At 46.4% G+C, this 27,500-nt stretch overlaps 2 protein-coding genes across 6 annotated transcripts in view; one reads left to right on the top strand and one right to left on the bottom strand.

Annotated features, from left to right (window-relative positions):
- The window catches only part of CNOT2 (CCR4-NOT transcription complex subunit 2), an 82,907-nt gene extending 65,210 nt beyond the window's left edge, over positions 1 to 17,697 (top strand). For all 5 annotated transcript variants that reach the window (XM_085855300.1, XM_085855298.1, XM_085855299.1 and 2 more), the window contains 5 exons: positions 5,867 to 5,928; positions 6,091 to 6,140; positions 16,312 to 16,412; positions 16,695 to 16,839; positions 16,920 to 17,697. In XM_085855300.1, the coding sequence (XP_085711426.1) occupies positions 5,867 to 5,928; positions 6,091 to 6,140; positions 16,312 to 16,412; positions 16,695 to 16,839; positions 16,920 to 17,006 (445 nt within the window). In that variant the 3' untranslated portion in view covers positions 17,007 to 17,697. The remainder of the gene's footprint in view (positions 1 to 5,866; positions 5,929 to 6,090; positions 6,141 to 16,311; positions 16,413 to 16,694; positions 16,840 to 16,919) is intronic.
- A 74-nt stretch (positions 17,698 to 17,771) lies between these two features.
- SDHAF2 (succinate dehydrogenase complex assembly factor 2) overlaps positions 17,772 to 27,500 on the bottom strand; it is a 13,710-nt gene continuing 3,981 nt past the window's right edge. The window contains 2 exon segments of the mRNA XM_085855307.1: positions 17,772 to 18,859; positions 18,861 to 19,018. Of these exon segments, the coding sequence (XP_085711433.1) occupies positions 18,830 to 18,859; positions 18,861 to 19,018 (188 nt within the window). The 3' untranslated portion in view covers positions 17,772 to 18,829.

Raw genomic sequence — 27,500 nt, 5'->3', positions numbered from 1 at the left:
AATTGGGAGTGCATCATGGCAAGGATGAGCCAAATGGCATCATTTCCTTTTTTGAGGTCGTGCAGGAGCATGTGACCACTTGTTGACACTCTCTGTAGTCCCAAGGACACCGGGGACCCTTTGTGTTTTAATTTCTATTCTGCACACGGAAAACAAATATTTGACCTTCGAACGTGCAGAGGCGCAGTCAAAGCCCTACTGCTCTCCCTGCCGAGGAGTGTGCCCAACAGACGATTCCCGTTCGCTCAATGCGTCATTGTTTCTTGTTTTTACATCAATTTGAGTGTCAATTAAAAGTTTTTATTGTGATGTTTACCTTCAGAGTGTGAAAAGAATGTGGTGGAGCATTTTTGGTGAAATTGCCGTTGGGGAGTTGGAAACAAATAAGTCACAAACAACCAAACTCACGTATGGATTGTTCATCGTTTAATTTTTTTAAATATCAGCAAACACTGAGCCTCCAAAATGCAGCAAAGTTGATGCTCTGAATACATCAGACGGTACAACTGAAACCTGAAAGATTTGAACATTTAGAGAGGGAGGGCCTTCCTGACATTCCCTCCACTCGAGGGGAAATCCCTTCCCGCATTCATCTCCGGCTAATCACTACTTCACTTGGAATATTTGCACTCCACCAGTAAGATTTCTGGCAATACATTCTCTCATCCCTTGACAACTCTGGAGAGGATGTGGTTTTTTTCATGTGCCAAACATCTGGTGTATTTTTGTCTCCCCTCACTTCAAGAAGGAACACATTGTTTTATCAGTTATATTCTTTCCAACAATTACAATCGTACACCATTCCTTCATTTATGAGCCAATCCTCTTCAAATTTGGAATCGAGGTACCCCCACCCCCTAAACACTTTTTTTAAAGTCGACTTTGGCCTCAATGGTTGTTTTTTGGGTGTTTTTTTAATGCTTTTTTTTTGCAGGGGTGATAGATTTAAAGTTTTTAGTTTGCCATGGCTCTGTATTTCAACCAATCCAGACAATAATTGTCAAAATGATACCTTACCATGGCTCTTACAGATTGACATTTAAAGATTGGTTTCCAGGAGAGAGAGTTTGATGCTTCTCATGAGATTCCACAGAGGGTCCGAGGTCAAAATGGGATGCAATATCGAGCTTTCTGTTGTCAAACAATCCGTACAGAACCTGACATGAACATACCTTGCCACAGCCCCTGCAGAAAGAAGCATACAGATATTGTTATTGTGTCTTGATTTTTGCAGGGGTCAGTGTGTGGCTGATGGGAGGGGGGGTGCATTTATTGCATTCCCTCCTAACTGACTATGGACACCCAGCAGGATTGAAAACAAAACCTGTCAAAGGGCAGAGGAGCTCCTTGTGAGCCAACGGCCATCCATATCTAGTGCCCAACTGTGTGCGGACTCCTCCTTCAGTTGGGTTACTTTTTTTTTTTTTAGGAGGTTGGTGGCAGGATTTGCATTCCGGCCACTAAAACCCTTCACTCCGCAAAATACAAGAAAAACGCAAAGAAAACTGACAACCCACTCCGTGGGATTACCTCCTGTACAACCGCCCTTCGCAGGGCAGCTCACAGGATGAAGGGATTGGGGCAAAGCCTTCGGGAACCCCACTCTTTGATTTTAGGAAAATCACAGGGTAATCTGCCCAGGTCAGATTGCGGTAGTGTGTCGGGGTGGTGTCGTCCACCAGACTGCAGTCTCCTTGGGTTAACCTGAGGCAGTCCCTTCGGTGGGTGCCTGGAATGCCCGATACCTAAGAGAGGATGATTACCTGTGTCTGTTATCATCTGAGCTCAAGCGTTTGGATATCGGTATTACAGCACTCTCTGAGATTCGGAGACCGGATCGTAACGAGATCATGGCGGGTGGTTACACCTTCTATTGGTCTGGTCGCTCTGATGGTTACCATGCCCAAGGATTTGGTGCAGCTGTGTCCAATAAGCTGATTCCAATGATAATTGAGGTAACACGGTTGAACGAGTGGATTATGAGACAAAGGATTCATCACTCCTTGGGTGTCGTTTCCCTGGTCTCTGAATATGCTCCGACTGAGGCGAGTGATCTTACCGTGAAGGACGCATGCTATGCCACGCTCGAGTCTGTGGTTGTTCAGTACCCCAGGCTAGAGACTCTAGTCTTGGGGAATTTCAATGCATCGACTGGAACTGATGGGGATGGTTATGAGACGTGTTTGTCCCCATGGGTCTAGAACTGTGAACCAGAATGGCACGAAGTTCCTTGACTTTGCAAGAAGTCATGGACTTCGGGTGGCTTGTTCATGGTTTCCGCGCCCGCAGGCTCATCGCTGGACTTGGTATTCCAACGCTGGTGGTGTGGCAAAGGATATTCACCATGTGCTTGTTGATGATCGCTGGAGGATGATCCACAACTGCAGGGTCTACCGGACTGCTCAGTTCCTCACAGGCTTGTGGTAGCAACTCTGAAGTTGCAGCTTAAATCCGGGAGAATGGTACCATCCCAGCCTCGGCTGGATGTTGGCAAGCTCAAGGATGAGAGGGTAGCTGAGGAGTTTGTGGACAAGCTGAGTGGGCATTTGGGGGGGTCTGGGTGCTTTGTGGAATCCTGAAGAGTTGTGGAGTGCCTTCAAGACCACCATCCTCGGTTGCCGGTGGATGTCTTGGAACTTACTGTAGGGCGAAGAAGAATTTTTGTCTCGAGGGACACTGGATAACATTGACCAGTCACACGGCCAGGATTAATGGCAGAGCTGAGCTGTTCAGGGAGTTGAGTCGTAAAACTGTACGTGTGAAGAGGCTCAATGTTGACCGTGTCTTTGCTCTTTGTGTCCTCACCGAATGCAGACGAGAGTTTTGGCAGGGGCTGCTTGCAGCCTATGTTGATGTCATCTCTGCAAAACGTTTGATTCAGTGAATCGGGATGCCATCTGGAGGATTCTCAATCTTCATGGCATGCCACCAAAACTGATCAATCTGATGTCTGAACTATACTCTGGGACTGAGTGCTGTGACATGTGGTGATACCATCTCCGACTTATTTCCAGTTGTTGCTGGAGTTTGTCAGGGGTGTGTGCTGGCCCCCACACTTTTCAACGCCTAAATGGACTGGATTCTGGGGAGGATGTCGGAGAGATCAAGCCTGCAGTGCATCATTTGGGAATGTCAAGATCTCTGACCTTGATTTCGCAGATGATGCAGTCATGCAGTAGATATCCTTTTGGGGGCCCTCGAGGTGCTGAATGAGGAATCTGAATCGCTGGGATTATGGGTTTCCTGGGTCAAAATGAAGATCCAGGCTTTCAATGACATCTTTGATGCTGCTATCTTGTCTGTACCCATCTGTGGTGAAGATGTTGATGTCACGGAGAAATTCACTTACCTTGGCAGTGATATTCATGTCTCTGCTGGCTTTGAGCCAGAGGTCACTAGATGTCAGTCGGGCCTGGGAAGTCATGGACTCACTGGATCATGGGGTGTGATGCTGCCGGTACCTATGCAGGATGAATGTCCAAGTCTTCAGGTCCTTGGTGCTTCCAGTGTTGCTATACGGATGTGAGACTTGGACTCTGACCAGGGATCTGAGATGGAGACTCAATTCCTTTGGTACCAGGTCTCTTCGGAGAATCCTTGGCTATCGCTGGTCGGACTTTGTGTCCAACAAACGGTTGCTGACAGAGACTCAAATGAGATTTGTTTCCGGCACAGTCCGTGAGCATCAATCCTGCATGGACATGTGGCTCTTTCCTCACGCTGATCCTGCTCACCAGATCCAACGAGGGAGCCTCATGAGTGGAGGATGCCATTGGGCCAACCACATGCCTAGTGGTTGCAGTAATTTGATCAGCATCTCAAGGAGATTGGGATGGGCCAGGCATCTGCCTGGGGGGTGGCCAGACAAAGGACCCTGGAGTACCAGTGGAAAGTGGACGCAGTGACGCGCTGCTCCGGCACATGCTCCCAAACCTGACCTGACTCTTGAATATCCACAATTCCAATTGTTTATTTTTCCTTTTGGGTCTAAGATTCTTGGAAGAGCTGTCACACACCAACCACAGCTGTTAATCTTGTGGGAAATAACTTCCTGGTGCACTCTGAGTGCCGGCAACTCAATGTCGTGGTGGTGCTTTTGTCTCCGCATTCAGCAGAGCTTTTTTTTGTTTGTTTTTGAGAGAGAGAGAAAAAAAACGCACATTGCCAACCCACGGTTTTCCATCGTGACCGTTGAGAGAGGAAGTAGCTAAGCATGTACCATTGTTAAACAGTCTTTGGTTTGATCCCGCAAGGGTTAGAATCAAATTTTGAGAAGATGCTCCAACAACCATTGCTCTCTTTTTTTTCTTTTTTTTCTTTTTTTTTTTTTTTCTTCTTCTTTTTGTTGATTTCCCTGTTTTGATGCAATTTTGGTCAAAGTTGAATTTAAGAGAAATTATCAGAATTTATAACCATGGCTGTTCGAGAGTTTATTATTTTATGGTATTTGGGGCTCGTTGAAGAGCAGAACAAAAGAGTGGGGGAGAGGAAGGGGAAATGGAGCGAAAGATGAGATGAGGCAAATGGAAAAGTGGTGATAAGTTTCCATTGTGTGAAATGTCAAAAAGAAAAACTTTTTAAATATTTGACATTTTAAGTTATTTTATTTTTGTTCATTCACGTGTTGAAGGTATAATTAATTCCCATTGCGTGTCAGTATATTATACTGTGTGTCGCTTCTGAAAATCCCTTCCAACCAACAACATTTTTATCTTGCCAAAATGAAGTTTTTGCAAGATATGTTAGTCAGCTTGTATGGTTTTTTTTTTTTTTTTTTTTTTTTTTTTTTTTTTTTTGTAATCACGTATAAAAGATTCTGCAGAGCACAGTTATCATCGGAAATTTTTGTAACTTCGCATAGAGGCCTATAGAGGTCCCTTTCAGTGCACAAAATTTTGAAGGTCAAAGGTCAAGGTCACTTTGTCGCAAATCAGGGGAGTCGACGAAACCCTTATTTTTTGAGTAATTTTGATCGGATCGTCTTCAAACTTCATGGGAATATAGTTCATGGTCTGGCGCTCAGCTGATTAATTTTTGGTGGCGATTGGTCTTGACCTTCATGGTTAGCGCCTGAGGTCAAACATATTTGACCCCGAGGTCAAATTTTCAAGTTTTAGGAACCATATCGTGTTGTACCTCAAATTGAACACCTCTGAGTCCTTTCTAGATATGTCAAGCTTGAGACATTATGACGTCATTTGGTGACATTATGAGGCAAAAGCATCTTTTTCATGGTTACTCTGGAGAACGATTCTCATCAGAATCTCTCGTAGGCAGATATTCCTCAAGGAGTCGCTCCTGGTGGATAGCAGCTCTGTTCACCTCAGTGTGACCTTAAAGAAGTCACACGTGGTCACCTTTTGGCAAGATACGGGTCACCCTGCGGGTGACATTGGTTTATTCATTTTTTTTTTTCTTTTAATCTCCAAAACTTCTGTATAAACAGTTAAATGTTCTCGGAAGGTCCCCTTCCCCCTTTCAACCCCCACTCCCCTCTTCCCAGTCAAGTTGTGTGCATTTTGTTGAAAAGAAATCTGTTCAATGTGATGATCATGATACGTACATTTAACCTATGTATTCTCATGATTTTCTGCATCACACATTATCTTTCCTTTTGTTTCACATCAGTTTGATTTACCTTTTTTATTATTTTTTTTTTTTTTTTTTCATTGGTTAATAAACAATGCCATATTTAACAATTACAATGTTTATACAGTACTTTTAGAAATGTACAAATTATTGCCCTCACCCAAGTAACCCTTTAAACAAGTTGCACATCGACTTCTGCGAGTTTTACACGTCATACTCTGTTTTGAGAGAACGCAAGAATATAATTTATGAAACGTACAAATCGTTTCATTTGCAGGAATCTCTATCCAAAGTTTGCTTCTCCTTGGGCAGAGTCACCCTGTCGACCTCAAGACATAGGTGAGGCATTTTCACTCGCAGCTTAATTTTTGGTTTGTGGACCACCCCGCCCCCAATCCGGCCACTCCCTCGTCCTTTTCCCAACTCCTTCCATTCCTCTGTCCTTCTAAATAACTTGCCTGTCCTTTTTTTCTTCTTCTTTTTTTTTAACTCCTTTTCCAGATTTCCACGTTCCCTCTGAATATCTCACAAACATCCACATTCGGGATAAAGTGAGTGTTACACCACCATGTCCTTTATTTTGAATGTTAAAATGTTTTACTCAACTTGGGTTTTTCTGGGTCAAGTTAGAGCATGTCTTTCAAAATCATATGGTGCTGAATGACGGGTTTTGTTTGCAATGTGGACATGGATAAAAATTTAAACCCTTTTTAAACACAGCAGATTTATACTTTTTTGCTTGTATTGTCCAGTTTTTCTCAAAGCAATCTCCAATATAAAGTCATGTAAGAGACAAAACAAAAAAGACAAACATGCTTCATTTTAAAAGTAGACCATTCCATTACACCTTCGCCTATTCGCAGTCCACAACCATGGAGTTTATAATTGCCATGGACAGATTGCAGCGTATGTCACGTAAAGGGGTGGACATGCATGCTCTTGCATTGCTGATTATGGGTGCTGCAAGGAAGGGAAAATGGACGTCCTGCCGACAGAATTTCCAGCAACATGTGTTCCAAAAGGAAGTGATGTGTTGTGTTTCCTCTGTGCCTGGTTTATCTATCTTAAGCTCAATTGTTCCTCATTTCCCCATTAGCATTGTTGTACAAGGTTCAAGGATACCAAGTGTTCTCCACTCTTATAATTATTATTTTTATTAGGCAAGTTGGCCCCACTTGTTTCAGTGGGATTTGATTTGGGAAGTTAAAAAAACAAAAACATGGTGTTATTATTGTAAGTGTATAAAATATTTTGAGACCATTGCAGATTTTCAAAAGTCATTCTTAAACAAACAAAAAAAACCAGTTCATCGAACACCTTGCCCTGCGCAGTCTTAAGAAGAAGGACATGGGAAGGGTCTTTTAAACTCTTGCTTTGCATTTCCGAGCACGATCTATTTCCTACGAGCCACCATTTTATCAGAATCTTGAGATTGCTCAACGATGAGCGCAAGTGGCAAATTTAATTGGAAGCGATGGCGTAATATTTTGTCCAAGTACTGCTAAACTGGAGATTTTTGGAAGTACCAAAAAGGCGATGTGTTCTGCAGTGTTTAAGTGCATAATTCAATTGAAATAAAATAAAATTTTCAGGGATTGTAGGAAAGCTTTACCGCCAATGACGCGTCCTTCACACCACCTTATTTAACATGTTACATTCGTTCTTCGTACCTATTATTTGCGTCCTTTATGACGTCCTTAAAAACTATGTTTCCTGTTTGGAATGATTTTCAATTCTGTTTCACTGCCAGACAGAGAAAAAACAATTACCTTATTCTGTGGGCATGCGCGATCAGGACGAGATTCTGTACAATTTGCCAAACTCGGAGCCAACGTACTAATAAACTGCAGATTTATGTTCAAAATATAAAATTCAATTGACATAAAGTTGTTCCTCGACCATAAACTGAGACATACAAAGTTAACCAATTTCTTAATGTCGCTTTTCGCTTCACGTGTGGGATGAAAACAGTTGGGGTGAAGTAGAGGGGGTTGGGCAAAGCAGCACCATAGTGAAGATGAGATTAAAGGTCATGGGTTTGGTCTGTTTGACAGCCCCACTGAGTATTCTCATGATGTTGTGATCGCAGGTTCGAATCCCACATATTGTGTCTTTGTCCACCATTGTTTACTAATCTCCTTGTAAATTGTGCAACGTATACTGACATCTTCCAACGCCCATGTCATATACATGTATAAGAATGGGTTGCTTGTGTGAAGCCTCTTCTTTGATTTTTTATATATATATATATATATATATATATATATATATATATATATATATATATATATATATATATATATATATATATATATATATATATATATATATATATATATATATATACACACACACACACACAAGACTGGGGCGGTTGGAATTATACATTTTTAAAGAAGGCGGCGCTTCCAACCAAAAGTAAAAGCGAGAGCAGACCCAGTCTCAGGGCATTTCGCCGGCTTCTTCAGGCACAATCAACCTCAAGCCTCGGCACATGTCTGGTTTTTATTTACATATAACCACTCAGTTCCGGTCACGTGCTGGTGCTCGAGATCAAATGGAGGAGTGCATTTCATTTTGCAAAAGCAAAAACAAATGTCAAATCACATCATTGAAGGGGTGCTCTGCTCTTTTCTTTGTTTTTATTTACATGTGATCTGGTGTTGTATGTGTTTGGGTGAACACGTGTGTGCGCGCTTGTTTTTTTGTTTGTTTATGTTTCTGGGGCACGAACACGGCTGGTTTTGTGTCCGGGTTGGGCATGATGAGGTGTTGGTTGTGTGAGTGTTGAGGTTCTCGTTGGTTTTTGTGAACATGTGGATGTGGTGTTTGGGATTGGGTGTTTGTTGCTCCTTATCTATCTGTTTGCAGCATTCAATGTTCGCCATTTGCATGAGGTGTGTATTGTGTGGGTATGTCCACCGTCTCCCCAGTTAGACCACCCTCCCAGCTCTTCACATGCCACGCTTCCAAAATCAACCTGTGTCGTTAGATGTAGTGTCTGGCTCCTTCCATTCTGTCCTTTTTGGTTCTTTCTAAGAACCAAAAAGGACAGACTGGAAGGAGCCAGACACACTTGGGCGCTGTGTACTGCCATACTACCCGAGCCTTTCAGAAAGGGTTGGCAGGATAGTTCGTGGTGCATGGATTGGCGTATCCTACCAGCCTCTACGCACCATCCGTAATGTCATCTCAAAACTAAAGGACCCAATACCAAGTAGTCCGGGAGCCAACCGATCAAAATTAAAAAAAAAATTGCCCGGTCTGCTATAAAATTTTTGTGTTGATTTTCATAAAGAGACACCCTTTGAGTATATGAAAACCAATGTTGGCAATGGTGAAACTCTTGCGCAACAACACAGTCAACACTTTTGCGAGCCCCCTCTGATAACAAAATGTTGGCAAAAGCGAAGATGTAGGATGGGGGTAGGGGTAATTCATATTGTCCTAAAATCATAACCACTAAACCTATATACACAAATGACCCCTCATATTAAAGAGGAGTTCATTTCCTATATCACAATTGGTGTAGATTTAACCTACCTTCAATTGACAAGGTTATATATCAAACAACAAAAGATTTATGTAACTCAGAAATGCTTGACTATCAATGGGGTCAGGAACAAGAACATACTTTTACATGCCATGGTTTTAAGGAAGATAAAATTAGAAATGGATTAACACAATATTGTGACATGAAACATCCTCTTCAGAGGAAGAGTCACTCTCTGAAACAACTCCACCACATGAACCTCTCTGACCAAGGCATATGCATGTCACTCAGCAAGGCACAGCAGCCTTTTTGCATGAACATCGTTTCAGACATTTGGATAATTTGCACATGCAAGACACCGTTTTGTCTATGTTTGGCTTGGCTGGCTTAGACATGAGAATTGGGACCAGTTTTCCATTGATAAGGGTTCTGCCAAATGTTGTGGCTGGGGGAAGTGCTCGGTCACTGAGATGTGCACGTCTATACAGAAGCAATTGATACAATGCTCTTAAAACAAGGAAGTAAAACGCATCTTCTGTTGCTGGCAGTGACCTAAGGTCTAATTTTGAAGAGACAAACATATGCTGCCTGAGGGTATCCAAACAGCTGAACCCTTTTTGGCCATGCAGAGCAGTCCAGTATACTCTGGCCTCATCAATGACACATTCTGTTGCTGCCATTTCACTATCTCTTCCAAAATCAACAAGGTGGGGAAGGTTTCCTATCAGTCCCAGAGAAACCTGTGCCGCTCTTCTTTTCACAGGAACACAGGCATCATCCCAACTGACTGGAAGAGGGGCCTTGTTGTCCCTCTCTGGAAAGGGAAGGGTGATCGCCAAGACTGCAAAAACTACCGAGGGGTGACGCTGCTCTCAGTGCTGGGCAAGGTCTTTGCTCGGATAATTCTCGATAGGGTTTGCCACCATCTGCTTGAGCACCAGCGTCCAGAGCACTCAGGCTTTACACCAAAGAGGTCAACGATTGACCGTATCCTTGCACTTCGTGTCCTCACCGAACACAGACGAGAGTTTCGGCAGGGGCTGCTTGCAGCCTATGTTGATCTCTGTAAAGCGTTCGATTCAGTGAATCGGGATGTCCTCTGGAGGATTCTTGGTCTTCGTGGGGTGCCACCGAAACTGATCGATCTGATGTCTGAACTCTACTCTGGTACTGAGAGTGCTGTGAAGTGTGGTGGTACCATCTCTGACTTATTTCCAGTTGTTACTGGAGTTCGTCAGGGATGTGTACTTGCCCCCACACTTTTCAGCACTTGTATGGACTGGATTCTAGGGAGGATGTCGGAGAGATCAAGTTGCGGTGCATCGTTTGGCAATGTCAAGATCTCAGACCTTGATTTTGCAGATGATGCAGTCATCTTTGCGGAGACTTTAGACATCCTCTTGGGGGCCCTCGAGGTGCTGAATGAGGAGTCGGAGCCGTTGGGATTACGGATTTCTTGGGTCAAAACTAAGATCCAGGCTTTCAGTGACATCTTGGATGCTGCTGTCCTGTCTGTGTCTGTTTGTGGTGAGGATGTTGAGGTCGTGGAGAGATTCACTTACCTTGGCAGTGATATTCATGTCTCCGCAGGTTGTGAGCCGGAGGTCAATAGACGTCTGGGTCGGGCCTGGGGAGTCATGGATTCACTGGATCATGGGGTGTGGCGCTGCCGGTACCTGTGCGGGAGGACGAAAGTCTGAGTCTTCAGGTCCTTGGTACTTCCAGTCTTGCTCTATGGGTGCGAGACTTGGACTTTGACCAAGGATCTGAGACGGAGACTTAATTCCTTTGGTACCAGGTCTCTTCGGAGAATCCTTGGCTATCGCTGGTCGGATTTTGTGTCCAACGAGCGGTTGCTGAGAGAGACTCGGATGAGATTTGTTACCTGCATAGTCCGTGAGCGTCAGCTGCGGCTGTATGGACATGTGGCTCGTTTTCCTGACGCTGATCCTGCTCACCAGATTCTCTCAGCGAGGGAGTCTCATGAGTGGGAGGCCAGTGGGCCGACCACGTGCCTCATGGTTGCAGCAGGTTGACCATCATCTCAAGGAGATGGGGATGGGCCTGGCATCTGCCTGGGGGATGGCCAGACGGAGGCCCCTGGAGTACCGGCGGAAAGTGGACGCAGCGACGCGCTGTTCTGGCACATGCTCCCATACCTGACCTGACCTCTTCTTTTCCCCTTCTGAATGGGTAGCTCACTGTGTCACATCCACACAACACATATGTGCACAGAAGTGTAGCTGCGACATCAAGAGGATTTTCTGGTACTTCTTGCTCAACACTTCTACCAGCTCATGAATAGGTAGGTATTGATTCTGCCGTTGTATCCAGAGTTCTTGCAATGTGTTCAAGCAGCAGAAGTGATATATACACAGCATAATTATGTCTGTATCTGTTGCATGCACAACAGCTCGATGGTGATCAAGATATTCCACACAATACGCAAGATGAGCAATAATCCTTGTGTCTGCCTCTTCATGTTCTTCACAAGGTAAGTCCAGAACTGAACTTGATGCTGATGTGATGGAAAGAGTGTGACCTTTGTTTTCCATCATACTACCAAGAATGATGGTCACTCCATCCGGAATAGCTTCAGGACTCTCACAAAGGGAAGTGCCAATGAAGTTCTGAAGATTTCCTTTATTTCTTGGATTCTTCATGAATAAATTCCAGTCCGGAATTTCTAGACTCTTGGATGGTGAGAATTGTCTTGCCTGGTCTGTCTGGTTTCTCCTCTGCTGCTCATCACCCTTCAAAGTATGGCTATCATCAAAATCATACTGATCACCAATGATGTTGACACAGTTGCACATTTCAGGTTTCAACTGCAGGATACACCTGCTTGCGAAGATACAGCTGGGGAAGTTCACCAAATGTTTTCGCACCCATTTTTTGGTATTTATTTACAAATGCCATTGTGTCTACCAGATAAACTGTGTATAGGTCACTCTGTGGTAATGATGGCAGCTGTAAAACAACATCCTGCTCAGCTTCAGCAATTAGCACTGCCACGAAATCAGACTCGTTGCCTTTGCGCATTACAACCCCCTGTGCTAAGCGTGGATCAACCTCAAACAGGGATGATGGATAGTCTGTCCACTCATGGGAAAATGCAATCTGTCTTGTGACTGGGTCGGCATCTCGATAGAAACACAGCACACGTGTAGTTGCAGTCTCATCTTGATAGATCCTGATTAAACTCTGTTTCCTTGATGGTTTTGATTTCTTCTGTGAGGAGAAAGTTACCAGCTTCAGTGGTTCAATCTTAATAGAGACCACCTCTTCTGCTTTCATAATGGCTTCCATGCCCTTAGCTTGAGCATGGACCAAGTCTTTTGAAGCAGCCTTCTCACTAGTTGCTCTATTGAGCAGAACCACTTGGTTGTTACACTGGAATGGGTTTATCATCTGCTGGCATATCACTTTCTTGATCTCCTCAACATGCATATGTTCTTCTGTTGCCTGCTTCTGTGTTTCTCCATGATGAGTAGATTCCTGTTGGCCTAGATTAGCCATAGACTTTATGTTCTCTGATACAGCTGTGAGAAATGGTGCTGTCTTCACATATTTATCTCGAGCAGCTGGTGCCTGAGATATGCGTTTGAACAGAGATGTCTTCCCTTCATTGTTGTATGTCTGCTCCAGGGCCATGTCACTCCAAACACCATTGAATTTTCCTTTGGAAGAGTGAACTGTGAAGTACCCAACCTGGATCCAGCAAACCTTAACCGAACTGTGTTCAATAGAGTAAGAGGATTTTGGGGGTAGGGGTAACTTTGGTTGACAAAAATGTTAATTTTCTCTTTAAAAATTGATAGAACTCAATCAAATTTGCTGTTTTAATTAGCCATGGATACCATGTTCATATCACATTAAGAGAAATTAGTATTCTAATGCAGCATCTGCCTATGATAAGAAAAGTTCTAAAGGCCATCTTCAAAAAACGTTATTTTTAAGGCATTTTTCACAAAATTATGTACTTTTACGAGGTTTACTTTCACAAAGGCAATTTTTTTTGTCATTTTACAATGCACTGATTGAATTCTTACATTTAGTTCACATTTATTTTTCATGAATGTGATTTTTTAATTTTTTTAGAAATTTTATTGACAATTGCTGTTTTATCAAATTTTTCAAATCTTCCTCAAACAAAAACGGCCGCCAAAATTTTTCGCAAGAGCTTATGAATTGCCAACATTGGTTTTCATGAACTGCAAACATATATCTAAACATCCTGGGGGTGTAAAATTTTATAGCAGAGGCTGTAAGGTCCAACCCTAAAACAGCCTCGTACACAGGTTGGCTCCCGGACTAAAGTGGTGATAAATCTGGAGTAGTTTACCATTCATCATGCAAAGACTGTGACCAACTCCGCATTGGTGAAACTGGAAGGAATTTGAAACAATGACGAGATGAACATGACAGAGGAATTAGGCTTGGAAAAATTACCCAGTCAGCCAGAGCACGTCATTGCCTGCAATCTGGCCATAAATTTGACTTTGGGACCCGTGTCTTCAGGCCGTCACACCTTGACGTTTTAGCCAGCAATGGCAACGTATCAAAATGTATGTAAAATGCTGTACTGGCTTATGCTGAACTTTTGATTTTTTTTTTAAAGATTCGGACGTATTCATAACGAGTTGGTCGTATGCATAACATATTAGTAACGGACACAGAACGTTTCGTTGTCTTATAGATAAATTATACCAATGAATGCTTAGCCAGTCGGCGTTCACAACCTATGCCCAACGATAGTCTAACTTCTGCATAGCACGCTGCACGTATCGCCGACGATCACATGGCGTAGCCTATTAAAAGGCTGCCGCACAACGATTCAAATCATAAATGCCGGAGAAATGGAAGTGTCAACATCGCAGTCACACCTTGGCGATCTTGCCAGCGTATGCTGACCTCTGAAAAATGCGTCTAAAACGCTGGCGCACGTCGAATACGGGATGGGTAAGTTTGGTATACTTGAATAGAACGCTAAATACGCTATCATACGTCGTAGTAAGTGGAGTACGTCTTGTACTTTTAAACGTGTTAAACATTTTACGACGTACTTGCCGTATGCCTCACGTTCCGCATGCGATGGGAATAAGTTGTACGCACGATATGCGAACTTTGGCACATGTCGACAAAAGTTACTTGTAAGTTACTCATAAGTCGAAACACGTCAATGTAATAGTTAGCGTCAGTGTTCCAGACTCCCTGGTTTTTTTTTTTTCTTTTTTTTTTCTTCGGTGTGACGGTGATGTTGACACTTCGATTTCTAGTGCGGTTATAATATAATTAATAGGCTGCCGCTCAACGATTTAAATCATAACCGCACTAGAAATTGAAGTGTCAACATGACTGTCATACCGAAGAAAAAAAAAAATTAAAAAAAAACAGGGAGTCTGGAACACTGACGCTAACCATTACCTTGACGTGTTTCGACTTATGATTAACTTACAATTAATGTGTGTCAACGATCGCATAACGTGCCAACAACTTATGGCCAGCGTAGCGGAACTTGTGAGTCATATGCTGGCATAAGTTGTAAAATTTCAAGCATGCTAAAATTTGAGGACAACCGCAAAGTACAACGATGAAAGCCAGCGTACTACGATGTATGGCAGTGTTTTTCAGCTTGCTCTCAATGTTTCCAAAACTTACCCATAATGTATTCGACGTGTGCCAGCGTTTGACAAATTTTTCAAAAATCGGCATAAGCTGGCTAAAACGTCAAGGTGTGACTGGGCCTTTAGACAGTACATGTAACAAGCGGCACAGGTTGATTTTGGAAGCGTGGCACGTGAAGACCCAGGAGGGTAGCCTAACTGGGGAAACGGTGGACATACCCACACAATATACACCTCTCATACAAATGGCAAAAACTGGATGTTGCAAACGGCTCGCTAAGGTGAGCAACAAACACCCAATCCCAAACACCACATCCACGTGTTCACAAAAACCAACAATAACCTCAACACTTACACAACCAACACCTCATCATGCCCAACCCGGACACAAAACCAGCCATGTTCATGCCCCGGAAACAAACACAAAAACAGCGCACACACGTGTTCACCCACACGCATACAACACCAGATCACGTGTAAATAAAAACAAAAACAAAAAAGAGCAGAGCACCCCTTCAATGATGTGATTTGACGTTTGTTTTTGCTTTTGCAAAATGAAATACACTTCCATTTGACCTCGAGCCGGAGCACGTGACTGGAAATGAGCGGTCATATTGAAATAAAAACCGGACACGTGCCGAGGCTCCAGGTTGATTGTGCCTGATGAAGCCGGCAAAACATTGCCCTGAGACGGGGTCTGCTCTCAGTTTTTTGCTCAAATTAGCAGAGTCGATCTTGTTTTTACTTTTGGTTGGAAGCGCCACCACCTTCTTTAAAAAAAAAAAATATATATATATATATATATATATATATATATATATATATGTAAATCCCCATACCATTGGGTGAATTGTCCCCAAATTTGTTGTACCACATTATTATAACACGTTGTACGTCAACGTAGCAATATATAAAAAAATTGCAAATGTTAATCAAATTAATATTGAAACAAAAAATAACCCCACTCTGGCCGATCTAGCGTCCTCAGCTGCAAGAACGGCGGAGCTTGGCTTACGGCTCTGCCCCTCTGCCTTGGGTTTGAAGGTGAATTGTATCAGGAATTGAACCATTTGCATATACATACGTCTTTATATTATGTATGCAGAATTGAAATGAATACAGAAAGGGTCCACAGTCACCAAAGAACGACACTGAGGTGCAAGTAGTCCTTGCAAGATCATGTATGACCTCAAACAATGAAATGAGGCCATTCGGCCCATCATTGCCGTGGTGCACTCCCAGGTTAATTTTAAACTACAGCAATAAATGCTTGAAACGTCAATGTTCTTGATGGTTTACTAAAATCTCAACAGCCCGATCTTGATAGGGTGGCCCAACTTATGGGTTGTTTTTGTATGTGTTCGTAATACAATAATAAGCAAAGAATGCAAGGGTTGGTGTTAGGATTTCACCTTTAAAGTTGTCTTGCCTGGGGTTTTTCTCTCGACTATAAACTGTCACTGGTGTTTTACCGGCATGGCGTTGCATCAATAAGTACGTCGTCATTCGGATGGAACATTGAGCTGGGTCTGCCAGTATAGGTTGATATGGATCAGCAGGTTATTGAAACTTCTTAATATTCCTTTTTTTACCGTCTGCCAGCTTGCCCCCATTAAGCTGCCACGGTATGGTGAAGATCTACTATTCTACATGTACTACACCAATGGCGGAGACATGCTTCAGCTCGCTGCCGCTGCAGAACTGTGGGTCTGCTCTTATCCCGTTCGGTGTTGCTCCAGTTGTGGTTTGGGGAATGTCAGATCCATTTTTTTTTAACCCCTCCATTGTACTTTTAAAATTTCTTTTTTGAAGTCCCTGCTTTTTATCCTGGCATTGTCCACTCTAATGCTGTTTCAAGACTCAATTTGCCTTCCTCAACCAGAATTGTGTCACAAGATCAAAATTACAACTCGGTGTGTTTTCTTTGGATAAAGTCCCGTTCACTCATCTTGATATCTATCTCCTTGCCGCTCGGTCCCCTGCAGCTACAATCGCGACTGGCGGTACCACAAGGAAGAGCGGGTATGGATTACACGAGCGCCCGGAATGGAGCCACAGGTGAAAACCAATGCATATGAACGGGGTACTTACTACTACTTTGACTGTCACAACTGGAGAAAGGTGGCAAAGGTGAGATCCAGGACGAGTGAGCTCAGCAGGACAGTATGCTGGTGAGCCACCCCAACTAACACGGTGAAATCTGCCATCAGGAATTCCATTTGGAATATGACAAGCTAGAAGAAAGGCCGTACCTTCCCAATCCGCTCAATTACAACCCAGCACAGCAGGCGTACTAGAGATTCCGCCTCCACTCCAGTTCCATCCTCCTCGCTGCAGCAATCGGGTTGAAGACCCTCACCACAGAACCTGCCTCTTCTTTTGCTTTCACTTTCATGTCCTCTTATCTGCTGTCTCATGCTGTCCTTGTCCCCAAATGCACTGCAAGACAAGGTTTTGTTTAAAAATTGGAAAAGCAAGCTTTACCAGCTTCTTCTTTTTGTCCTCATGCTCTTTGTTTCTCTCCTTTGTTCTCTCTCTCTCTCTCTGCAAACCAATGATTCGCAAACAACCGAGCTGGCTTGGCTTCTGTCATGAACATTTCTGGAGGGAAATCCACCAGAACTGCCAGACCAGAAGTTTATCCTGCTGTTACAAAGACTGGACACAAGTGTCCAGTGGACTGTCCTAACCTCATTGGCAGTGCTGTAGAAATGACTTGTTTTATATTTTATTATTTTTGCAATGTGGTGACGCATTCACTCTTTGGCTTAGCTCTTCCCACGGTGACACAGCCACCAGGCTGTTAACCAGCAAGGCCTAGCTGATAACCCGGCAGGCCCGGTCAGTCACTGGGCTGGTTTACCTCGGGGACCCGGCCGCACAGCTGGCTCGGAGAGGAACCGCGAGGGGAGGGAAAAAAAATTGTATTTTGTCAAAACTTGTAACAAATGTTCGTTTATAAAATAAACCAAACCCAGCTGACCTTAATGCGTGTCTTTTGTTAAAGGTGAACTGTGTGCATTTGCATTACACCTTTGTGCAAAACAAAAAGCAAACAAACCTTGAACTGTTACTGCAGGCACTTTATACAAATGATAAGGGTTTCTGAGATCCAATTGGATATGATCCCAGACCCCTTGCTTCCAACAAACTGCACTCATTGGTGTACAAAGTGTACATTACATTATTACTGTGCATTGTGTAAATTGCATTACCCGTGTACATACTGCAGAGTCTATCTACAGCCACATGACTTGAGATTACATCTGTATTACTGTTTTCAATAATATAACCAGGTTTCCAAAATTTACATAAACTGTGATGTTTGCTCTTAAAGAATGATTATGAGATTCAAGTTTTTCAAAACTGTATTTTGGAGATAAAAGTTCCATAAATGTTTTTAATATATAATTTTTACATTTTAACTTTAATATCCAAATGGACATTAAACCTTGTTTTGGAGAATAGCAAAATCCAATTTGTGTTTTAATATCTCAGACATTGGTTGGCAGGATAAGTTGGAATTGGACGAATGCACACTCGCCGTGGAGCTGTCTTGTCTGGGTTTGAATCTCAATACTGGTATTTCACATGCAGGGTGAGGCATCAGTGTGTGCTTGCCGTCCATCCGAAGGACGTTATGCCAGGGGACCTATCTGCCAGCACTGGGGGATGTTCCAGATCCCACGGTGTCATTCGTAAAGAGTCAATGAGCCATCGTCTGCACCCTGAACAAATTGCAAATTCCAGTGACAGTAAAACGTTAGACCTGGATAGCTGGTTCCAGAAAGACTTGAGCCAGGAACATTACCTCTGGCTGATCCCACCAGGTGAGAATCATTGAGGTTGAACATTTCGGAGCTTTGGTTCTTTTCCAGACTCGCATAGTTGAGGGGCTCATCTGAAGACTGCAATAGTGACGGCAACAAACCTGAATCAGTATCAGACCGCAACACTCATTGGACCCCAGAGTCAGTCTTGTGCAAATAATTTCTCAAATGTCCTCAAACAACATCCATGTCTTAATGCAGCAAAAGGAAAATATCAGATTCGGTTTCGATCAGAAAATCTATCGCACTTGCTCGAAGCAATTCAAAGATGACCATTGGTGTACTGTTTTTCAGTCTCTTTCGAGGTCTTTAAGTCGGTTTGCTTGTTTTGCTGTCATTCTTGCATTCTGAACTTTTCTGGGTGTTCAGGTATTCCAAATCTGGTTGTCTCAGTCGCTGCTCCATCCTGCTGTTTTTAGCAAAGTCTTGGAGAAGGTGCATGACTTCATTGTCAAATTCTGATGGGGGTGACTGAGCACCTGTGGACAGTTATGCAATGGAAATGATCATGTCATATTATTAGTTCAAGTTACCATAACATCATCATAGACCATCAGTTTTTCCAAAGCAGTTTCTTGGCAGGGGTTACAATCCTGGATGGGTCACCACGATGAAGATCCGGATCTGATTTTTTTTTTAAGTGATTCTTCACCATCGAGAGAAAGTACAAACTGATTATAGGTAGCATGTTATCGCAAAAAGTTGTGGACGGATTCGAACGAAACTTGGGCAGGTTCGGTGTGTGACAAGGACGAGTTGATTTGATTTGGGTGAAGATCTGAATCCGAATCTGGATAAGAGAATTATTTAATTTTCAAAGTGATTCTTCACTGTTGATAGGGCCAAAAACGATATAGTACTGTATAGCATGATATTTCAAAAATGTATTTGGCCCAATATGTTATTGTGGATCGGGCATTACGTGGCGAAGGTGTGCGCTATACCGCGTGTTCTTAGTTGTATTTATCTATGCCGAAGTGATGGGTCATACAATGAGATAATATTGCACAAAAAGAAGTATACTTGAGAGAATAAGGCAAAAAAAGAAAGTCTGTGACTGATTTATATGCATTTTGCGCACAAACCAGTATCAGTCGAGATTTGTAAGTCAACAAATGGATGCCTTGGGAACACCAAAGCACACATAAAAGTTTCCAGCATTAGAGAATGTGCCACTCAACTCTAAATGTGGGCTGACAGGCTGGGTTAGAGTTATGCACGCTCACCCTGAAGCCGTCTAGCCTGTGCTGAAATCCTGACCCAGCTAAAAACTATTGTCAGGGTATTTCACAGGCAGGGTGATTCATCAATGTGTGTGCTGTCCCTCGGATGGACATTAAACGGGTGTCCCTTCTGCTATAGCATTCGGTCGGTGGATGTTAAAGATCCGATGGTATCCTTCGTGAAGAGTAGACGAGCTATTGCCGACATAAATTACAAATTCATGCCTGAACTACAACTGGGAGAGGGATGGCAAACCGGCCAGCATGATGCTCGGCCAAGAAACTGCTTCGGTGGAACCAACACTCTGTAACAGAGTCTGGACTATGGTACATCTGCTCGAGATGTGATTGATTATATATATATATATATATATATATATATATATATATATATATATATATATATATATATATATATATTGTTGCGGTTTTCGCGCCCGCCGGCGTGCGGACGGCCACGTAACTCGAATCGCGGCACGTCGCCCACCGGACGGACAATCCAGTCGTGACCCTCTCGGACTAACGCCGGGAACCAGTCACGGGTGGACCTTTCGGTCTCACCGCGATCGAGCCAATCAGCCCCCGCGTGGGATAGGGTTGCTCGCCAAATTCGACCTACCTAAGTACCCACGCGGAGGGTAGACCGGGCGATCGCACCTCGCCGCAGGTCGACTTTGGACACGGGCCACTTAAGCGACCCGTTCCGTACTATCGGGATAACCGAGCGGTGTTATCGTCGACCTCGACGGTTTGATTAATTATCGGGCGTATTCAGCCCACTACCAACCCTTTACGTGAAGCAAGATGGGGATTCAATAGAGGAAAAGACGAAGCGAAGCGGGACACAGTTCAACAATAAAGCACATTTATTCGCGGCACACGGGAAGCACACAAATACAATTCCACCAAATGCACACAAAAAAAAGAAAACACAATTCCATTTACACAAAAAGCAAACATAAAAGTGAAAACACAGTGCAGAGCTAATACCGACTACCGAGCACACGGCAACACTTATACAATTCTACTTCACAGACGGCGCCGACAACACATACCCAAAACCAAAGAAAAGAAATACCCTCAAGAATGAGGCAGGCCTGAGGCCGAGACCGGGTCGCGCCTACCCGTCTGGTGATGAGACGCGGAGCAGCGATGGCCCCGCAACCCGCGGGCCTCGTGGACGGTGTCTGGTAGGGGGTGGGAACGGGGCCCCCTTGGTCGCACTATCTCAGCGCGGGGGGAAACAGGAGGGGGTTGCTGATGCTCGGGGTATAGAGGATCTTTATTACCCCTGGTGTGCGTCTCCACCTCGGCCAGGTCGCGCTGCCGGCCTCCCTCGGGCGTGCAGCTCCTGGCACCGACGCGAGCACCCCCTCGTCCGACTCTCTTCAGCTTCTCCAGCCACCGCAGGCTTCGGGCTCCAGACTTCCACACTCGTCCCCTCCGTTCCGACTCCTTCTCGTTCTCGTTCTCCTTCTCCTTTTCTCTGACTGACGAACACCGTCCTTTTATCCCCCCGTAACTTCGCCTTTGACCCCCTCCCTTTGACCTTTCACCTCGCTCCCCATTGGCCCGAGAAAAAGTGGGCGTGAAGGCTTTTTGATCCACAAATTTGCATATATCGATCGTTCTGGAGGCGGGGCCAAATCGCCCCTCGCTCACCGATTGGACGGCAAAAAGTGGGCGTGTGTCGTTTTTGATCCGTTTTTGAAGCACAAAATCCGTGATTTTGTACACGCTGTTCAACGTGCGCCCTGCACGAGTCCAACACCGGTACCCACAGCGGGGCAAGAACGGTGGCGATGCTACGGTTGCGAGGTGTGACGTGAAGGTCGTGGCGGTTGTGGTGAAGCGGCGTTGTGGTTGGTGGTTGATGTTGTGGTTGTGGTGGTAATCATGGCGGGTGGTCCAAAATAAAGATAGTAAAAGAAAAACGGCTATCCTGAAGAGTCGCAGCTCGCATAAATGACATGTATTCCCACTAGACAACGGGTTTGGGCCTAACTACACATGCACTTACCGAGATACCTCACCTAAGGGACCTGAATGGTGGTTTGCGAATTTGGTAACCACAACACTACCCCTCCCTTTTTACAGACTCGTCCCGAGTCGTCAAATTTTCGTGTGCCATCATGTGTAGTTTTCCCCTAGTACATTTTACCTACGGATCCCTGAGTGCGACATTCATGGTATTCGTGTCCCCAAAATAAATAACCTGAGGGCTGCGTAACTACCTAAACAAACTCACTCACACGGACGACTTAAATAAAATTGCCGGCGCTAGACAGACATGCCGGGGGGCGCACTCATATTTACAGTACATCTTAACCTTAACTTACAAATTTTACACTAAACCATGGCCCAGGATCATTGAACTCTGCAAAAGAAAAGCAGTTAGCAGGGAGCCAGGCTGCCCGCATGCAGTCTCTGGCTCAAACAATGCAGGTGACAGGGAACGTGGCTGGCTGCTCACACGCAGTCCAAGGCCTTCCCTTTTGAACTGAACGCAGTGAACCACAACGGTGCATGGGCTGCACAACGCAGTCTCCGTGCCAGCTCAAGTGGCACACGCAATGAGCACAACGAATGGATGGATGGACACAAACACGGTGCACGGGCCGCCACTGCAGGCCCGTGTTGTAGCTGCCAACAGGGCAGTTCTCGCAGCTTGCAAACTGTTGCCTTGCGGATCCTGGCGCACATGGAAATGAACAGGGGGGGGGGGGCAAAGCAAAATTGAACGGGGCTGGTGAACGTGGGCAGTGGGCATGGCATGGCAAAGGTAGCAGGCAAACACAGCCCGCAGAAGAAGGCCGCTGCAGGCAAATACAGCCGGCAGATGAACTGGCCGGCACAGGCCTTGAAGAAAAACAGCCAGCAGATGAACTGGCCGGCACAGGCCTTGCAGCACAGCAGCTGCAGACGATCCAGCCGGCACGGGCCTTGCAGCAAAACAACAGCTGCCGATGAAGTTGGCCGGCACAGGCCTTGCAGAAAAAAAAACAGCCAGCCGATTAAGTTGGCCAGCTTTTGCCGTTCAGTGGAGGTTGGTGGAGGGAGTGCGGTGGTGCTGGCCACTTGGAAGGCGGGCTCGGACCTACCTACCTGTCTCCCTCCCAACCTATCGCCTTTGCCTGTCACTGTACATACCCACTCCCTTAATTTGTCAAACGCCAATTTAGCCCCAACTTATTTTTTTGTTGTTTTTATTTTTACTTCCCCTCTATAAATCGTCCCCTAACCCCCTTTATCGTCCTTGTTCGGCTAACCTATCCTGTCACCTAGCCTACTCCCAACCCCTACGTTCCCTTCCCAGAGGGGAATAAGGGAGAGCTAGCGTCCTGTGCCGAGGCCCAACGAAGCCTCAGAATGGCCTCCCCAGAGTTCGGCGATCTATAACCAAAGTGGGTCCAGCGGCCCACAACGACAGCGAGGGGATGGATGGTGCGGAGGGGTACATCTCCTAATCTACCCTAACCATTTAACTGTTAAACTACCCCGGGGCTTTCAACAAGCGCCTCTCGCTTAAACTATTGGTTCTAACAACCCAGATTCCCGTCGCCTGTGTTGGTGTCGTCACAATTTCGGGCCTCGCCCCCCAATTTTCTCTCCGTGCCCTCACACGGTCTCCTGGCTGGGACACGTGGCTCCCTTTGGCAGGCACGACCCTCTGCCGAATCTCCCGCTATGGCACCCCCGGGCACTACACTGCCTCCGAGCCTACCAGCTCCCTAACACCGGGAGTGCCCCCCATGGCACCTCCCCTGAAACGCACACGTGGCAGGCCGGCCTCCCAGGCCCCTTTCCGAGGGTCACCCGTGCCCACAACACTGCCCACGCGGCTAATGGCGCCCCGGGCCCCCGCACCAAGCAGGCGCACCCGTGCCCACTACTCTATCCCGGCCCCCCATGGGCCCATGGCCTACCGCGGCCGACTAGCCTGGTGCCCGGGGTACCCACTCAGCGATACTCACCTTTCGCAGCCACGCTCCCAAGCCCGTCAACAGGGCTCCTGCACCCCTCCAAATGGGTCTCGAGCCTACTTTCCCACCAACAGCAAAACGACCTCCATTTTTCAATTTGACTAACCCAGCTAACTCACTTTACTCTGACCCCGGGTTCCCTTGGGCGGGAGTCACTCCTCCCCCCAATCACTCATCGCACCATGCATTCCCCATTCACTCCACTCACACAGACCCGCTGGCCTCACTCACTCAACATGTACACGTACTCGCCTCACAACTCTTCAACACACTCACCGCTGAACTCTGCCATCCTTCTAACTACCTCCCCTAACTAACTCATGCTCCCACGTCGTCCCTTATACTACAGCACGTTCCTTTTAACCTACGTAGCTAAACTACGTCCCCTCTACACATTCACAAGTCTGTCCATGTCTCCTAATTATCCCATTAATTATTTTATTTCCCAACCTAAATCTGGCTACAATCCCTCTAACTAATCCATTCCACGGACTCCATGAGGACTTACCCCTGCCCCATGGAGTCGGTCTAACTAAGCTAACCCTTCCCCCTAACTAGTTTCCATCCTGTGCCCCGGTAAGGGGGTCTTCCACCCCTTGCCCAGGAATCCTGTACACCCGAAAGTGAAGCTTGCTTTTTTTTTTTTTCCCATGCGCAGCACCTGCGCGGCAACTCAGAGCTCGCGCACTTTGCACCTACCCGTGACGTCATGCAGCTGCACGTGTTCCTCGTCCCTCCTTGGACGGGACCATCCGGCAGAGATACCCCTCCTGCCGGATTCCAACCCCACGTGCAGCCATGACGTCACCGTGCGCATAAAAAAAAAACAAGCCCCACGTCTCGAGGGGTTCCCCACGCGAACACATGTGCTTTGCCCGTTGGAGCTTAACACACACGATCGCGTGGAGAACCCGTCCGGTCCAAATCCGTTTACCTGCCTAAACTTTGTCCGTCCGCGGGATCGGCAAATCCACCGCGTGCGTTTCCGGACCGGGACTTCACTCTCGCAAGCGAGCACGTGGTGGTCTCGTGCGTTGCACAGCACGAACCGCGTGCTCACTGCTGGGTGAACCCGGCACGGTCCGCGAAACAACTACAGCCGCTACTCGGCTTTCTCTCCTCTGTCTCCGTCTCCATTCCACACACGCATACTTGCGTGTTACGACGCACACAGTCCACTCCATCACATTCACACCGGGAGACGCGGCTGCGTGCTCCCGCATGCCAACCGACATCTCCCTCACATACCGCTCTCTCACACACACGGTCTCCCTTGCACACAGCGACCTTGCACACGGCCGTTCACTCACGCGTGCCTCACGACTCACACAAACCATATTACTCACACACGCGGGGGAACTCAACCGCTGTGCCTCATCCACACTCTGTGCCTCATCCACACACGCGGGGGCACTCACCCGCGGTGCCTCATCCACACTCCGTGCCTCATCCACACACGCGGGGGCACTCACCCGCGGTGTCTCATTCACACACACGGCGACACTCACACACGGTGCCTCATCCACACACCGTGCCTCACTCATACACGCGGGGGAACTCAACCGCTGTGCCTCATCCACACACCGTGCCTCACTCACACACGCGGGGGCACACACCTGCGGTGCCTCACTCGCACTCCGTCCCTCATCCACACACGCGGGGGAACTCACCCGCGGTGCCTCATCCACACACGGCGTGCTGGGAAGCACGCACTCTGGCACCATCGCCACCACACCACTCACACGTGGTGCCTCACTCATACTGGCCGTTTCACTCACACACACGGCCTCACTCACACACGGTGCCCCATCCACACCCGGCGTGCTGGGAAGCACGCACTCTGGCACCATCGCCACCACACCACTCACACACGGGGTCGCTTCCACACACGGGGACGCACTCACACCTTGCACCACACACACAGGGACAACCACACTGGGGATTCGTGTCCCCACAAGGGTCTCCGGGGCCTCTATACCCCCCAAGCTCTCCAAGCACCTGTCCACAGCACCCGTCCTCTCAACCTCGCAAAGCACGACCGAACTCACCTGGTCGTGACTCACCTCAAGGGGGCAGACTCCCTCCCCTCGTTCCTGGAGGAGGCCATCCAGGTGCTCGCACTGGGTCCCCACACAGTCCGCCAGCTCACCCCCATTGTCCTCCACTACCTCCGTGTGTGTGTGCGCGTCACTTACCCCGTCTTCATCGTGTTTATTGGTCTCTGCTTCTTTCTGGCGTCTTTCCCTTATCTTTATGTAGGTCAACCTTGCTTTCTCTTTAAGTCGCTCCCGTCCTTCCCTGTTTTTCACTCCTTGCTCTTTCACGATCTCCGCATACCTCATCCTTGCTCTCCGTATTAATTGTTCTTTTCTCTCCCTCGCAATTACTTTCACCTCGTCTCTTGTCTCCCGAATTACTTTTTCCTTACCCGCCTCCACCGCGGGCCTGTCAGCCGTTGCACCCCCTTCCAGCTCGTTCGTTCCCACACGTGGAGTCGCCATTCCGAGTTCCCTGCTAACGGCCTTCATGCCCGACTGCAGGCATCGGCCCATGTTCTGCGTCTCACCCCGCAGCTTTTTCGTTTCTTCCCTCATTTGCTGTGTATTCGCATCCAACTTTTCGTTCATTTTTTCTATTCCGGTATTCCAGTAATCCAGTTTGTCATTTATGCTCTGCGCGAGTTCCATAATCTGCCGCATTGTCACCTGCCCTGGCCACTCCCACTGACTACATTTAGTGGTGGAGTTATAATAAAAAAACCGACCAGATGAACGGCATCGATGCCTTTCCCAACCTTCTGGTACGGGTTTCTCTTGCACGGTGATCTCGTCCTGAGCCATGGATTCTACATTACTATTACACATACCTAATCCACCCGGCACCCGCTCGCCTTGAGACGCCATCTTGCTTCTCGTGAAGGGTTAATTTGAATCGCTCGTAATTTGGAGGGAATCGGGGGTCGCTTCTCTCACCCCTGGACCGATTCCCGTGAATTTCGCTGGAGACAGGAGAGCCTGTTGTCCCGCTCTCCAATACCAGTGCCGCGAGGAGGGCGATGAGTTTATATCGCACGACCTGACACCAGTGTTGCGGTTTTCGCGCCCGTGGGCGTGCGGACGGCCACGTAACTCGAATCGCGGCACGTCGCCCACCGGACGGACAATCCAGTCGTGACCCTCTCGGACTAACGCCGGGAACCAGTCACGGGTGGACCTTTCGGTCTCACCGCGATCGAGCCAATCAGCCCCCGCGTGGGATAGGGTTGCTCGCCAAATTCGACCTACCTAAGTACCCACGCGGAGGGTAGACCGGGCGATCGCACCTCGCCGCAGGTCGACTTCGGACACGGGCCACTTAAGCGACCCGTTCCGTACTATCGGGATAACCGAGCGGTGTTATCGTCGACCTCGACGGTTTGATTAATTATCGGGCGTATTCAGCCCACTACCAACCCTTTACGTGAAGCAAGATGGGGATTCAATAGAGGAAAAGACGAAGCGAAGCGGGAGAACAGTTCAACAATAAAGCACATTTATTCGCGGCACACGGGAAGCACACAAATACAATTCCACCAAATGCACACAAAAAAAAGAAAACACAATTCCATTTACACAAAAAGCAAACATAAAAGTGAAAACACAGTGCAGAGCTAATACCGACTACCGAGCACACGGCAACACTTATACAATTCTACTTCACAGACTGCGCCGACAACACATACCCAAAACCAAGGAAAAGAAATACCCTCAAGAATG

The sequence above is a fragment of the Eptatretus burgeri genome, chromosome 14 (genome assembly GCF_056783735.1).
Source record: "Eptatretus burgeri isolate ZD-2024b chromosome 14, Ebu_testis_v1, whole genome shotgun sequence".
NCBI lineage: Eukaryota > Metazoa > Chordata > Myxini > Myxiniformes > Myxinidae > Eptatretus > Eptatretus burgeri.
Note: the sequence above shows the minus strand (reverse complement) of the source record. Positions and strands in the feature narration are given on the sequence as shown.